Genomic DNA, 15,450 nt, shown 5'->3' with positions numbered 1-15,450 from the left:
AACGAGCAGAGGCATCCTCCTCATCTACTGGACATAATTCAGTAGTAGGTTTTGTGGATTCATTTAGTGAGACGGAAGAGATAGATAGCACCATGGCTAATGAACGGACATTGAGAGAATTGGCTGCACCAGATTTAAATCAACAGCCTCTATGCATTACTTATCCTACATTAGAGGTTGCATTTGAGTTAAAATCTGGACTAATCCATTTACTTCCTTCTTTTCATGGCTTACCAGGTGAAGATCCCCACAAGCATCTCAAAGAATTCCATGTGGTTTGCTCGACAATGAAACCTCAGGGAGTCACAGAGGAGCAAATTAAATTAAGAGCCTTTCCATTTTCCTTAGCCGATAAAGCTAAGGATTGGCTCTATTATCTGCCCTCTGGGTCAATATCCACATGGACAGACATGAAGAAGCATTTCCTAGAAAAATTCTTTCCTGCATCCCGAGCTGCAAGCATTAGGAAAGACATCTGTGGAATTCGACAATTCAATGGAGAGACTCTACATGAATATTGGGAAAGATTCAAGCAACTATGTGCTAGTTGTCCTCATCATCAAATTCCTGATCAACTCCTCATCCAGTATTTTTATGAGGGTCTGTCCCAAACTGACAGAAGAATTATTGATGCTGCCAGTGGGGGCTCCTTAGTGAATAAAACACCCACGGAGGCAAGAAATTTGATATCGAGTATGGCTGCAAATGCTCAACAATTTGGAGACAGGCAGGATAACACGACTCGTAGAGTCAATGAGGTAAGTAATTCTTCAATAGAGCAAAGATTAGATTGTCTAACTTCTTTGGTTGAAAAGTTAGCTATAGGACAAATGCAGCAATTGAAAACATGTGGAATCTGCTATGGTTCGAGTCATCCAACAGATATGTGCCCCACACTCCAAGATGATTCGACTGAGCAGGCTAATGCAGTTGGATTTCCAGGACCACCTCAGAGACGGTATGATCCCTATGCAAACACCTATAATCCAGGATGGAGGGATCATCCTAATTTTAATTATGCAGTAAGGCCACCAGGATTTTCACATCAGTCACAATATCAACCTAGACCTCAACTTTCACAGCAACAACCTGCTCCTAAATCAGGTATGTCACTTGAGGATATTGTGAAATCTTTGGCTACTAACACTCAACAATTTCAACAGGAGACGAAAACTAGCATTCATAATTTGGAGAATCAAATGAGCCAGTTAGCTTCCACAGTCAATAGATTGGAATCCCAATTATCTGGAAAGCTACCTTCGCAGACAATTGTCAACCCCAAGCAAAATGCTAGTGCCATCACATTAAGAAGTGGCAAAGAGTTGCCTGAGCCGAGCAAGAAAATTTCTGAACAAGCAATCGAGGAAGAGCTCGAAAAAGAGGGGAATGTGTCTCAACCTAGAGCCTTGGAACAACCAGATTTTGGAGAAAAATCAACACAAGTGGTTACACCTCCGCCTCCATTTCCTAGTCGACTGGCAAAGTCCAAAAAGCAAGAGCACGAACAGGAGATTTTGGACACTTTTCGAAAAGTTGAGGTAAATATCCCTCTTTTAGATGCAATTAAGCAAATTCCTAGATATGCTAAATTTTTGAAGGAATTATGCACTGGTAAGAAAAAGTTGAAAGGAAACGAGAAAGTGCATATGGGAGAAAATGTTTCGGCAGTTTTGCAGAAAAAATTGCCTCCTAAATGCAAGGACCCAGGTATGTTTACTGTCCCTTGCAAAATAGGTAATATTAAAATTGAAAAAGCTATGTTGGATTTGGGTGCTTCGATAAATGTTATGCCTCGTTCTATTTATAATTTGATGAACATTAGGCCTTTAAAAGAGACGGGCGTAATAATTCAACTGGCTGATCGATCAAATGCCTATCCTGATGGAGTTTTGGAGGATATTTTAGTGCAAATTGATAATTTGATTTTTCCTGCAGATTTTTATGTGCTTGATATGGAGGATGATAATTCTAATTCATCTCCAATACTGTTAGGGAGACCATTTTTGAAAACTGCTAGAACAAAAATTGATGTTTTCACTGGCACATTGACTATGGAATTTGATGGTGATGTTATTAAATTTAATATTTATGATGCCATGAAATATCCTGGTGAATCTCATTCAATTTTTGTTATAGATGTAATTGATTCTTTGGCGCAGCAAAATTTTGAATTTAATAATGACGATGCGTTGAAGGTTGCTATTTCTACTGGTCTCTGTCAGGAAAATTTGCAAAAGATAAAAGGGAAGTTTGTTTTTCCTTTTGAATTGCAGGAAGTTATTTTTGAATTGAATTCTCTTTGTCCAGAATTTTCCAATGTGTCTTACTTGGAATTACCTCTGTCTCATTCACAGCTTTTGCCATCTATTGTGCAAGCCCCGAAGGTGGAATTAAAGCAGTTACCGGATAATTTAAAGTATGCATTCTTGGGAGATGGAGATACACTCCCAGTAATAATTTCCAGTAAATTGACTGCTTTAGAGGAAGAAAAACTAATTCGGGTGTTGAAGGACCACAAGGAGGCAATAGGATGGACAGTGGCTGACATAAAAGGATTAAGTCCAGCCACTTGCATGCATCGCATCTTGTTAGAAGATGGTGCTAAGCCTTCGAGAGAGGCTCAACGGAGATTGAACCCACCAATGATGGAGGTAGTGAAGAAAGAAGTTTTAAAACTTCTTGACACAGGTATAATCTATCCCATTTCGGATAGTAAGTGGGTAAGTCCTGTTCAAGTAGTTCCTAAAAAGACAGGAATTACTGTTATTGAAAATCCTAAAGGTGAGTTAGTGCCCACTCGAGTTCAAAATGGGTGGAGAGTTTGTACCGATTTTAGAAAATTAAATGCATTAACTCGTAAAGATCATTTTCCATTGCCTTTTATTGATCAGATGTTGGAAAGGTTGGCAGGAAAATCTCATTATTGCTGTCTTGATGGTTTTTCAGGTTTTCTACAAATTCCAGTGGCGCCTGAAGATCAAGAGAAAACCACATTTACTTGCCCTTTTGGTACATTTGCCTATAGACGAATGCCTTTTGGTCTTTGTAATGCGCCTGCTACATTCCAAAGGTGTATGGTTAGTATATTTTCTGATTATGTGGAGAATATCATAGAAGTGTTTATGGATGATTTTACTGTCTATGGTAATTCTTTTGATGAATGTTTAACTAACCTCACAAAAATTCTTAAAAGGTGCATTGAGACTAATCTTGTTTTAAATTATGAGAAATACCATTTTATGGTGGACCAAGGCATAATTTTAGGCCATGTGGTATCTGCAAAAGGAATTGAGGTAGATAAGGCTAAGGTAGAAATTATCAAATGTTTACCTTACCCTGCAAGTGTGCGGGAAGTTCGCTCTTTTCTTGGCCATGCAGGTTTTTATAGGCGTTTCATCAAAGATTTTTCAAAGATATCCCATCCTCTATGCAAATTACTTCAAAAGGATGTGGTATTTCATTTTGATGATAATTGCAAGAGTGCATTTGACACGCTCAAGGGATCATTGACTTCAGCACCAGTGGTTCGACCACCAAACTGGAGTCTTCCTTTCGAGATAATGTGTGATGCCAGCAATTTTGCTGTTGGTGCAGTACTTGGCCAGAAGGAGGGCAGAGCTTCTTATGTCATTTATTATACCTCGAGGACCTTGGATGGTGCCCAGTGCAATTATTCGACTACGGAAAAGGAGCTTTTAGCTATTGTTTTTGCTTTAGAAAAATTCCGTTCTTATTTACTTGGCACTAAAGTCATTATTTATTCTGACCATGCAGCTTTGAAATATTTGCTCAACAAGAAAGAGGCCAAACCACGACTTATAAGGTGGATTCTCCTACTCCAAGAATTTAATTTGGAAATTAAAGACAAAAGGGGTGCCGAAAATATGGTTGCTGATCATCTCAGTCGTTTGATCAATAGTGAAGGACCTGCTCCCTTGAAGGATAATTTTCCAGATGAGCATCTTTTTGTAGTTCAAAAGACAACTCCCTGGTATGCTGATTTAGTGAATTATCTGGTTACTAGAACGCTACCTAATGATTTGTCTAGAGCTCAAAAGGAAAAAATTAAAAGTGATGTTAAATATTATGTGTGGGACGAACCATACTTGTGGAAATATTGTTCTGATCAAATTATTCGCAGGTGTGTGTCTACAGAAGAGGTTCCATCAATTTTATCTTTCTGTCACTCATATGCGTGTGGTGGACATTTTGGCCCTAAGCGAACTGCAAGAAAGGTTTTAGAGTGTGGTTTATTTTGGCCAACTTTGTTTAGTGATGCATACTTATTTTGTAAATCATGTGCAAATTGTCAAAAGACAGGTAATTTAAGCCATAGAGATCAAATGCCTCTTACTCCTATACTGGTTTGTGAAATTTTCGATATATGGGGTATAGATTTTATGGGTCCATTTCCTTCCTCTTTTGGTAATATGTATATATTACTTGCAGTTGATTATGTCTCAAAGTGGATAGAGGCTAAGGCAACTAGGACTGACAATGCTAAGGTTGTAGTTGATTTTATTAAATCTCATATTTTTGTCAGGTATGGCACGCCAAGAGCAATTATCAGTGACCGAGGGACACACTTCTGCAATCGAGTAATGGAAGCATTGTTGAAGAAATATGGCGTCACTCACCGAGTTTCTACGTCCTATCATCCGCAGACTAGTGGTCAAGCAGAAATCTCCAATAAAGAAATCAAGTCGATACTTGAAAAGACGGTGAATCCCAATAGAAAGGATTGGAGTTTGCGCTTAGATGATGCACTTTGGGCTTACCGTACAGCTTTTAAGACCCCCATAGGTATGTCTCCTTACCGATTAATTTTTGGCAAACCTTGTCATCTACCTGTGGAATTGGAACATAGGGCATATTGGGCAGTTAAAAATTATAATATGCGAATGGATGAATCTGGAGAACACAGGAAGTTGCAATTGCAAGAGTTGGAGGAAATCCGAAATGATGCATATGAGAGTTCTTGCATTTATAAGGAGAAGACAAAAGCATTTCATGATAAAGCAATTTCAAGGAAAATTTTTTGTATTGGTCAAAAAGTACTTCTTTTTCACTCTAGACTTAAACTTTTTCCTGGTAAATTGCGTTCTCGTTGGATTGGACCTTTTATTGTGACTAATGTGTTTCCTCATGGTGCAGTAGAAATTCAAAGTCTTCACACTGACAAGATTTTTAAGGTTAATGGTCATCGTCTCAAACCTTTTTATGAAGGATTTCAAGTTAATAATGTTGAGGAGGTGACCCTTGCAGTGCCTGAACTCTCTGATTGAAGCATTATTTTGTCTAGCCAAAGACTTTAAAGAAAGGCGCTTTTGGGAGGCAACCCAATTGTTCATTTTAATTGTTTGTTCAATTCCGTGTGGTAGTTTAGAGGTGTTCTCCTTGAATTCGACTAATTTTGGGTTTCAGTTTTCGTTTTTGCCGATTTATAGGTGCCCTTCAGTTTTGACGTGCCCGCGTGATGACGTGCAGGAAGCTCACAATGAGAATCGTCCGAAAGCCACAGTGAAACGCGACTAGAAAACGCGAGTTGAAGGCGCGTTTTCAATCGCGTTTTCACTCCTGCGAGATTTGTGCACAAAACGCGACTTATAAAACGCGAGTTGAAGGCGCGTTTTCAATCGCGTTTTCACTCCTGCGAGATTTGTGCACAAAACGCGACTTATAAAACGCGAGTTGAAGGCGCGTTTTCAATCGCGTTTTCATTCCTGCAAGATTTGTGAAGGAAACGCGACTTATAAAACGCGAGTTGAAGGCGCGTTTTCAATCGCGTTTTATGTGTCCCAACAAAGGCTTCAGAAACGCGATTTCAGCTCATTTCTTCCTCTCTTCTTAGTTTTCCAGGTTCAGACTTTGGAGGCTCGCATGGTCAACGTCGATGCCAATGTCGCCGGCATGGCACATGATTTGGCGCAGTTTCTGTTTCTTACAGGCTTTGCACCTCCGTTTCCACCTCGCCCTTCACTATGCCCCGATTTCAGGGAAGTGTGGTTGCTTTCCCTCTCACTTTTGCTTCACTTTTGCTTTTTATTTGTCACATTGAGGACAATGTAGGATTTAGGTGTGGGGGGAGCAGTTATGGTGCTAGTGTCTTTCATTCATTTTCTTTTTCTTCTTTTTAGTGATTAGCTCGTATGTGATGCCAAGTTTGATGTTGGATTGTTGCCTTTATTTCTGCTATTGCCAAGTTTTAATAATAAAAGGGTACCAAGTTAATGTGGTTGAATCCAAAAACATCTCTTTGGTGAATATCAATGATTGTTTTACTCTTATAATTTTTGGTTAACTTTCCTAGGCATAGGGAATGATTATTGGCATTTTCGTGTGAATTGGTCCGGTTATTAACTTTAGTTCTCCATGTTTGAAAATGAGGCTAGCTGATGCAAGTTTTCTTTTGGTTTTTGTGTTATATTGAGTTTTTGTGATTTTTAACTATGAATAAACTTGACTGTACTCCGCTATTAGTTACTACTGAGTAACCGGGGATCTGCACCTAAAAGTGTTGATTCTCGCGTCAAAAGGTAGTAACTTCTATGAGTACGTGGTCACGTGGCGATAGAAGCTGAGTAACCGGGCTCCTTCATCTGGCCAATGTTGGAGTTCGCGTCAAAAGGCTCAAATGGCTAGCGACTAAGTCTTTTGTTACTATTGAAAGAAAAAAAAAAGGAGAGAAAAGTAGAAAAAATGTGAAAAAAAGTTGAAGGTTGTGTTAGTGTGTAATAAAAGTCAGCTTGCCGAATTATGGATTTAATGTTGAGATTTTGGTTAATAGTTGGACCATTTGCTGATAACTGTTGTGTGTCATTCCTTTTTCTTAGATTAGTTAACCTGGAATTAGAGGCATTTGTGGTTTAGAAGCTAACCGGAGTGATGTTTCTTGGACTTGACCATTGATGCTTGAATATTATTTTTCTTGGTATCTTGGCAATTTGTTGGATAGAGCAATAGCCACTATCAAATATTGGTGTTTGTTTCTTGTTCTCATGCTTGAGGACAAGCATGGTTTAGGTGTGGGGGGAATTGATAGGGTGTTAATTGTTGGTATTTTTATTATTAATTTTCCCTTCTATCCCTGACAAATATTGTGTTAATTGCTGATATTTACTCATATTTGGTATCGGGACTTAATTTCAGGAATGAAGCAGAAAACTACCAAAAAGGAGGGACTTTATGGAGAATATGGAGACTTCTAAGGGCTTCAATCCTTAGGCCTTGGATTGGTGGGGACCACAAAGCTATAAGTCATTTGGGCTCTTAAAAGAAAGCAACGTAGAGAGACTTGGAAGAAGGAGTAATTTTGGAGACTTTGTCCACATGTGTGGGGACCACCGGAGATAGCTTTTAGTCATCTTACTTTTGGCTTTTTAAGGAGAGGACGTACAGAAGCAAGGGGGGACCTCTAGTTTAGCTTTTTAGTTTAGTTCTAGTTTCCTTTCTCTGGACTGGCCTCTGACACACGCCAGGTGTTCGACAATATTCCCCAACGGGAAAAACATCTTTTATTCCTTGCTTTCTAGTAAAAACGCAATGCCTTTGCAATCCAGTACTTTTGGCTGCAATTCAACTATGAGGAGTGGCTAATTTCTTCATCTAGTCAGAGGTTAAATCGAAGCTTTGGTTCGACAAAACTGTGAGATCGAATTGATTTCCCTACGTTCTTTAATTTGCAAGTGTTTATATATTTCCTGTTCACTTATGCATATGATTATTTCTTGCAATTAAATACTTGATCACTGTTTAATTGTGTGAGTAATTAACAGCCATCTAAGAGTGCTCAATCCGTAATTGTTGGGTAATTTTAGTGCATGTGGCAAGTGATATGATTCAATTGTAGTAGAAACTTTTGAGTCGTTGTTGCGGAAATATATGATATAGCCTAAATAAACCGAGCGTGTGTGTTTGTTGGTTATAATTGGTGGCCAGTCTAATGATTAATGCTGTCAATAGGTTAAATCCTAAGAGCGTGTTTAGGACTGCTTAATTGGCTAGGGCAATAACTACAGAGCTTGTTGTGGTTATCGAATCAGTAAGGTTAGGCAGGTTGTCAGAGCTTGTTGACAACCATAACCAGTTTATTTGTAAATGAAAGATTTTATCTCTGCATCTGTGATCAGTGATTCGAACCATAAGTGGAGATTATACCTTTGACTAGAGATTTTCCTTCCGTCAATTTACTTTATATTTTTAATTTGAGCAATTAAATTAGACAGTTCCATATCAACTTCCCCCATTTTTATTTAATGTTACATTCATTCAAAATAAATTCCCAAGTCCCTGTGGATTCGACCCTGCTCGCTGCTATATTCGAATTTTGTCTTTCACGTAATTAATACACTTTGGTATATCGGATCAAGCAAACTCTGGCACCAGGGTGAAGCTAGTAACCCATTGCACAGCCTAAGTCCCTGCTCCAGTACCATAGTGGACTTAATTCGTGACTTAAGAGTAGGAATTTTATTTTTGCTGGTTTGACACCCAACACTTTGACCAGTGCATACTGTCATTTTTTTTTACTCCATTCTGAAAAAAATCAACCCAAAATAGTACATAAGAAATCTGGTAATCCTTTAAAATCCAAATTATTGTGAATTTCTCAGATAACAATCCACAAAAATAACATAATTTGCACTTTTCCACACAATTTTATATAACATTTTCCCCACTGTCTAATATAGCTATCAACCAACCCGTAAAGACCTTCACAACACCTCTTGAAAGAATCCTGCTTCCACAACTCCCTAATAGATCAACTTTTGTGGCAAAGGGTTGTATTTTATGCAATGACATTGCTCTGGAAACTATCAACTTCCAAAACTTATCCTAGTACAACTTCTAAAAGCATCACGAATAGGCCTACATTGCTTCTTCTTCTTTTTTGGTAGATTATAGGCTTACATTGCTACATGCACATATATTTTTCTCATTTACGTTTGAATGGCTATTATTTTCTGAAAAATTACATAACACGTTTCAAAGCACCTTTTAATCTTACATGAACATTTATCCAAGAAATAAATAAATAAAAAAAGATAGACTGCAAACTATCAATTCAGATTATGGATGATTGCTTCGATTGCTACTTTAAAAAAAAAAAAGAAAAGAAATACCTCTTTTTTCCATGTTTCCAGACGTACCTAGAAATCCAAAGGCTAGATTACGAACATAATCTACAAAAAAGGATTTCTACCATTTTTTTTTCCACAACAACCATATAGACTTATGAAAGAATTATAGAATCACAAAACTCTAGAGAATTGAAGAAATTCTAGAAACCCACGTCAAGTTTCTAAGATACTCAATCATGCAAGGCTTAAAAAGTTTAGAAAAATATGGATACAACCAAGAGAAGTCGGAAATTAATGCCAAAATTTTAACAGGGAAAAAAAAGGGTGCAAAAATCTTTACAAGGATAATGTCCCGATTGCACTTGGGAAGGTGCTGTCCAGGGTTGAAAAAGGAGGTGACAGAATCCAACCATTGCGAAATCTTGGTCTCCATCTTCACTTCAATATTGAATCATAGTTTTAATTTCACGCTATATATGTCCTAGGCATTGACGGGGAGACATAGGCGAGGTATTTATACCTTTGGGGCACTTTGGGCTTGCACGTTTGTAAGAGTTGCGCTGTTGGGACTTGGGAATATAGAGCTGCTGAAATTGCCATTAACCATTATAAAGGCCGCACTCGATTTCATATTGAATACTATTAATCTCTTTTTGAGTTTTGTACGTGCTCATATTTGACCTTTTTTTTAATCTTTTAGTAAGAAGACGGTGAAATTTAAGAAGTTAAATTTTTATTTTATTTCCCATAGCTTAGACACATTAGAATGGTTTGTGTGTGTGTGTTTGGGAGGGAGGGGGGTTGGGAAATTGGCACTAACAATTATAAAGGCCACACTCATTGGGTTGGACTTTTTTTGATTTCGTATTGGATACTAATCTCCTTTTGAGTTTTGTACGGTGCTTTTATCTTGCCTTCTTTTTTTTTTTGGTCTTTCAACAAGGGAGCAGTGAAATTTAAAAAATTAAAGATTTTTTATCTCCCATAGTTTAGAGACCTGAGAATGGATGTTGGAAAAGGGAGAAGGGGGGAGGAATTGGATTAGATGGTAAGGTAAAAGGGAGTCACTCCTCTCACTAACAAGAAAAAAAATGGAGATGCCTTAGAACCCTTCATTGTATTTGAAAGGGGAAAAAAAAAAAAAAAGACTCCATCTCATGGGATCTTGTAAATGGGGCTTTAATTTTATTATTATTTAGAATAGTACTTTTTGATGATATACATACATAATATAAAAAAATAATAGAAAAGATATTGACAAACGTGCGTAAAAAGAATAAATAGATTGTTGTCCACACCCAATATTTAATTTGCGGGATAAATAGTTAGCATCACATTATGTGTTTTTGTGGATTCTAACCGTATGCTTCCCGAATTTCATCTCCCAGCAAAATGGCCACATTAAAGCAAATTCTTGGGCGTTGATGCAACCTCCAACAAGGCTATTGAACACCAATCTTGTCTTAATAATCTACACTAGATACATAAGACCGATAGACTTGGTCAAGCTATTAACTTAATGTTTTAGGATAAAAGTAAAGTGTAAATCTTTACTATACTGATATCGTATATTTGTAAATGCTATCAAGTTTGGGTGAAAGTCAAAGTGTGTAAAATTTATAATTTAAAGTCAAATTGAAATGACATGCCATTCATTAGAATTCGTTAATGTATATACCGTAGAAAAGATTAATCCAAAAATAAAACCTCAAAAGCATGTTAGAGTTTAATTATTCTTTCTTGTTTTCCTTTGGACTGAATGAAAGAAAGATCCCAAAAGAGAAAAGATTTGACATTTACCTTCAATATTTATAGCAACTTAAGCGGACATTGGTTGCATGGAGACACAAACTGATTAAAATGGTATTATTTTGCGTAATATTATTAAATTTTGAGACGAAATAACTCCTTTTCTCTCAAATATCAAAATATCTAATATTTCAAAACAAAATGTATTGATTGCCCACAGTCATCAGGAATAAAATAATTTGGGGAAGGAGATTGCGATAATCAAAGTGGCAAAAAACAAGACAGAAATTAGCTAGTTTTCATTATTAAGAAATCTAATTGTTATTTTTATATTGGTCATTAAGGAATGGAAAAGAAAGGATTAAAAAGAACGTCGATTGACAAAAACATAATTTATAACATAGGATTTATCTGTATCAATTCCAATCAAATATTGAACTTAAAAAGAAGATTAATTTCTTTATACCGAAATAGTTTTATATATTAGATGAATATATTATTTCAATTTGTTACTTGTTTAATTTTTAGTTGTGTGGATTTGTAACAAACAAATATTTTCCAAGTCTTATGTCTTATTTGAATTTATTTTTTAATTATCATTCGAAGTTAAATACTAGTTGTATCATTTGAAGTTTAGTTAGTTGGCGGATAAGAGCACAAAAACTGTACCGAAGCATTCAGTCACAAAACAAACAATGGCCCATGCAGGTCTCGAACCTGCGACCTTCGCGTTATTAGCACGACGCTCTAACCAACTGAGCTAATAGGCCGATGTGATTGTAATGGTAAAAGTAACCGTGGCATTGGAACGGCCGTCCACAGTATACATCTTTTACAAAGTAAACTTTGGAAATTGGGGCATCTTTGGGGACTCGAGAAAATTAAATATAGTTTAATCTCTTCTTGTTCAGACAAAATACCCTCCAAAATCCAAAGTCCCTTAGAGAAATTGAACCAAAAAAAAAAAAAACTGATATTCTGAATTCTGATGTTCCAACCCCAATGTCCAAAGTAGCCGTTGGTTAGTCCGCCTCATGCATTTCAAATTCGAACTCGGTCAAGCACCCTATTTAGTATTTTCTTCCCATTAATCAAATACTACTGTACTCTACTATTCAGTCCCAACGCCCAGCCCCTTCCTTTCCTCCAGATAAAAAAATCTGATAAAGAGAAGAAAGAACAGAAGAAATGTTGAAGGCTGCCCAATCTCCATTATCCGACCACCAGATCCAACGGCCGAAAAGTGGCCGGAAGCCACTGCAGCCAAAGAATTCTCCGGCCACTCCTGTTGTCATCACACCCCACCAAAAACCGAAGCAAAATGCTCCAACTGATCGGATTGAGGTGTCAGTGTTGGATAATGACTCGAACAAGGAGAATGCGAATCCCCTTTTTGCCACCCCGGTGAAGAATGAAGAATTCAGGATCGAACAATTCGATTCGTCCCTGGCTGAGGAGCTGAGTGCCATTCGCGAGAAGCTCGAGAGGTTGAGGATAGAGAAGGAGAAGACGGAGAAGATGCTCAGTGAGAGGGATTTGGTTCTTGATTTGCAGATGAATGAGCTGCACAAGAGAGGCGAATCTCAGAAGATGCTCGAAATCGAGGTTGATAGGCTGTATCGATTGAAGCAGCTCAAGTTATCTTGCATGGTAAGAAGGATTTAAGGGCTAAAAAAAACATCTTTCACGATTCCCTTCATTGCCTTTTATCTGAGTTTACTTGTTAGATTTGATATTTCCAGCGATGGAGGTAATGTAAACTCTCTGAATTTTCTTGGGAACAGGGCATTTCGCCAATCCGATCGCTGAGAAATAAGGCAAAAGAAAAGGGCGAGGCAAGTGATCAGTTGTTAAACTTATTTGGTCCTTGTAACTTGATAGAAAGGCCCGTGTCTTCTAAACCTGCATTCTCTGTTCTTTATTTTTCAGGGAACGAAAACTGATTACAGGGATGAAGTTAACCAGGAGGAAAGCCTGTGAAGCTGAGATCAGAAATTAATAGCGACAGATGCAACTGGCAATATAATACTGCCTGCAAATTGAAATTTGACAGGCACGAATTATATATATAGCTCCTTTTCACAATTTTTGTCTAGTGGAAGAAAGAAAAGGGGATGTGAAAACTGAAAACTGGTGTGGCAGCTAAATGGTGGCACAATACATCATTGTATAGTTTCTATCAGAGCTACTATCTCTCCTGTAGCGAAAGAAGGAAAACAAAAAGTTTATCCAATTACTGTTTATGTTTATTTCTATGTGTATTTTCTCTTTAGATTGGCTCTCTCAAGTCTCAACGGAGGAAAAGAAATTATAATATGTTGCAGATTATCATAAAAGCTTGATGGAAAGATGCAGGGCCAAGAAAAGAAAAGATTAACTGGGATGTCATTGACAGCATATTAAGTATTAACAGATCAATCAACAATCAGTACCCTTAGTTCACCTATCTGGGCTGGATGAGATGTCGTTTTGTTCAAAATATATCATGTTCCATTTGTGAGAAGCAGTTGCTTTGATGTGCTAATCAAGAAATATTGCTTCAATTCTCTGCTTGGATAATTTCTTGTCTTACTAGCAGTCTAGCATAGTTCAATTTTGATGTCAGAGGATATGTTTCCTCTCGACCGTTATTTTCCTCTGTATATGAGGAAACAATGCAAGTAGATTGACTTGTTTCCTTACTTGATGATGTTTTGATTTAATCCTTCCTCTTTGATAAGGAAAAGCTGAATAACAGCGCCTGAAATCCTCCTCTGTTTGTTCTGTATCATGACTTGCCAACTTCGATTCAAGGTGCTGTTGAATCTGGATTTTCTTCCACTTTTATTTCCCACATTTAACCACCCATGAATTTTATTTTCCGAAAACACAGAATAAGTAGTTTTAATCCACATAAATCCTATATTTCCTAGTTAAGGTGGGGCACTTTGGTTCCTTTTTGTTTTTGCCGCCTAAACTCAACATGCTTACCAACTTAACTGAAATGGTTCGGCAACCAACACATAAATTATCCCAAGTTCTAAACAACCGCGCATGAAATAGGAAATCACACGCTTAAGTGCAAGTCTAGTAAAAGACTACCAAAATGGAAAAAAAGAAATGATCTTTGGATCATAATCCTCTTGGGGATGGAGAACAAATTGATGGATTGCAGCTTATAACAAGTGCTGGAGAATTAAGGGATAGTTCTGTGGTCGTCGGAGCACAAATTGATCAATTGCAGAATGTCATGACAAGTGCTGCAGAATTAGGGGATATTTTTGTGGTCAATGGAGCACAAATACATGGATATGAGCAGATAACAAGTGGAGCAGGCCATGTTTCAATGAAGGATCAGATGCAAATCAGGCATGAAGAAGGGATGTCTCAATGCAAGGCAATGAGGGATCAAGAGGCAAATACTGCACCTACTAATCAAAGGGCAGATGATGACTTCGGAGTTGCAGATGAATATTCCAAGCTCAATCCAAATCTTGTACTAGGAGATGAGATCTACTTGATTCTCCCTCACTATGATCTGGATAACAGATGGGAACAGTCCTACTCAATATCCGTGCTCATCTTTTGATGTGGATCCCGCTCTCTTAGCTGTGTAATAGTCTGATAAACCCTGGCTTCCCAAATGAATCAGCATAAAAGCAAAACAAAAAAATTGTTAAAAGGTCGTGAAGATTTTTTTTTTTTAATCTGTGGCAGAGTATAGGACCATGCTGCAATTACTCCACTGGACTTTTTCAGTACCCGCTTGACTTGTTGTTGGTAGAAAGTTGGAAGATCAAACCAATGAATAGCTGTAGCAATGGTCATGACTAAATCATCATTTGGTTAATCTCAGCTATGTGAACTTTTCCACAGAATAGGTTTATATAAATATAATATATATGCAGCTTATGCATCCTAAAAAGAAATCATACTAGAGATTCATAAAAGAAACCAAGATATGTCTCTAAATGTAAACATATTTCATGTACAGAACTGGTTTTCAATAGCTATAAAAATGCAGAGCTGCAACTCAGGGTTGAGTTCAATATATCAAGTTGCGGACAAAAGTTAACTATTTGAACAACTAGGGATCTACACAAGTTAACATGATGTGTGCAAAAGTACTAGTATTCGATGATCTTTCCTTCTTCTACTTCCCGACATAAAATATGTGTCTTCATCATCATCTGCTGCCACGAATTCCTCCTTCAAGTGCAAGCCAAACTGTTCTGAAGGGTGCACAACCTTATCGGTCTTTAAGCCTTTCAATACCATCATAGCCGATCTGTTGCTTCCATGGACAACGTAAGAGGGAGAACACTGACTTAGTTGCTCAAGTTCCTGAGAATCATGAGATTGTCCTCAAAGTCAACTGTGCTTTCCATCATCTGCAACGCAAAAAGGGCAGCTTCCCTTTCTTTTTGCCTCAATTCAGCTTCTTTCTTCTTTAAGTGCTGCGCTGCTGCTCTTATTGTTGCTGCTTTAAGCTCCTCCCATAGCGCCATGTTATCGTTCCAATCTTGATGGACATGGACATCAATTTTGTCAGCTTTTGCTGTAGAGATGATTTCAGAAAAGCGAGGTGTTAACCTAACTGCACTTAAAGCCTTCTTCAAAACGTATTCGTTATCAGGATTTG

At 37.6% G+C, this 15,450-nt stretch overlaps 2 protein-coding genes and 1 non-coding gene across 3 annotated transcripts; 2 read left to right on the top strand and 1 right to left on the bottom strand.

Annotated features, from left to right (window-relative positions):
* The first annotated feature begins 92 nt into the window (after positions 1-92).
* On the top strand, positions 93-5,285 carry LOC113755289. The gene is made up of 7 exons (XM_027299327.1): positions 93-1,104; positions 1,180-2,150; positions 2,274-2,598; positions 2,689-2,781; positions 3,925-4,141; positions 4,544-4,803; positions 5,155-5,285. The coding sequence occupies exons 1-7, from the start codon at positions 93-95 to the stop codon at positions 5,283-5,285; spliced, it is 3,009 nt and encodes a 1,002-aa protein (XP_027155128.1).
* Positions 5,286-11,525: 6,240 nt separating this feature from the next.
* Positions 11,526-11,599, bottom strand: TRNAI-AAU. The gene has a single exon. It is a non-coding gene; the product is annotated as a tRNA-Ile (tRNA).
* A 357-nt stretch (positions 11,600-11,956) lies between these two features.
* On the top strand, positions 11,957-13,026 carry LOC113755290 (high mobility group B protein 13-like). The gene is made up of 3 exons (XM_027299328.1): positions 11,957-12,479; positions 12,614-12,664; positions 12,759-13,026. Exons 1-3 carry the CDS (start codon positions 12,018-12,020, stop codon positions 12,807-12,809), a joined length of 564 nt encoding a protein of 187 aa, XP_027155129.1. The 5' UTR covers positions 11,957-12,017; the 3' UTR covers positions 12,810-13,026.
* Positions 13,027-15,450: the final 2,424 nt, after the last annotated feature.

Source organism: Coffea eugenioides, unplaced genomic scaffold (assembly GCF_003713205.1).
Source record: "Coffea eugenioides isolate CCC68of unplaced genomic scaffold, Ceug_1.0 ScVebR1_1397;HRSCAF=2238, whole genome shotgun sequence".
Taxonomy (NCBI): domain Eukaryota; kingdom Viridiplantae; phylum Streptophyta; class Magnoliopsida; order Gentianales; family Rubiaceae; genus Coffea; species Coffea eugenioides.
This window is presented reverse-complemented; position numbering and strand designations above follow the sequence as displayed.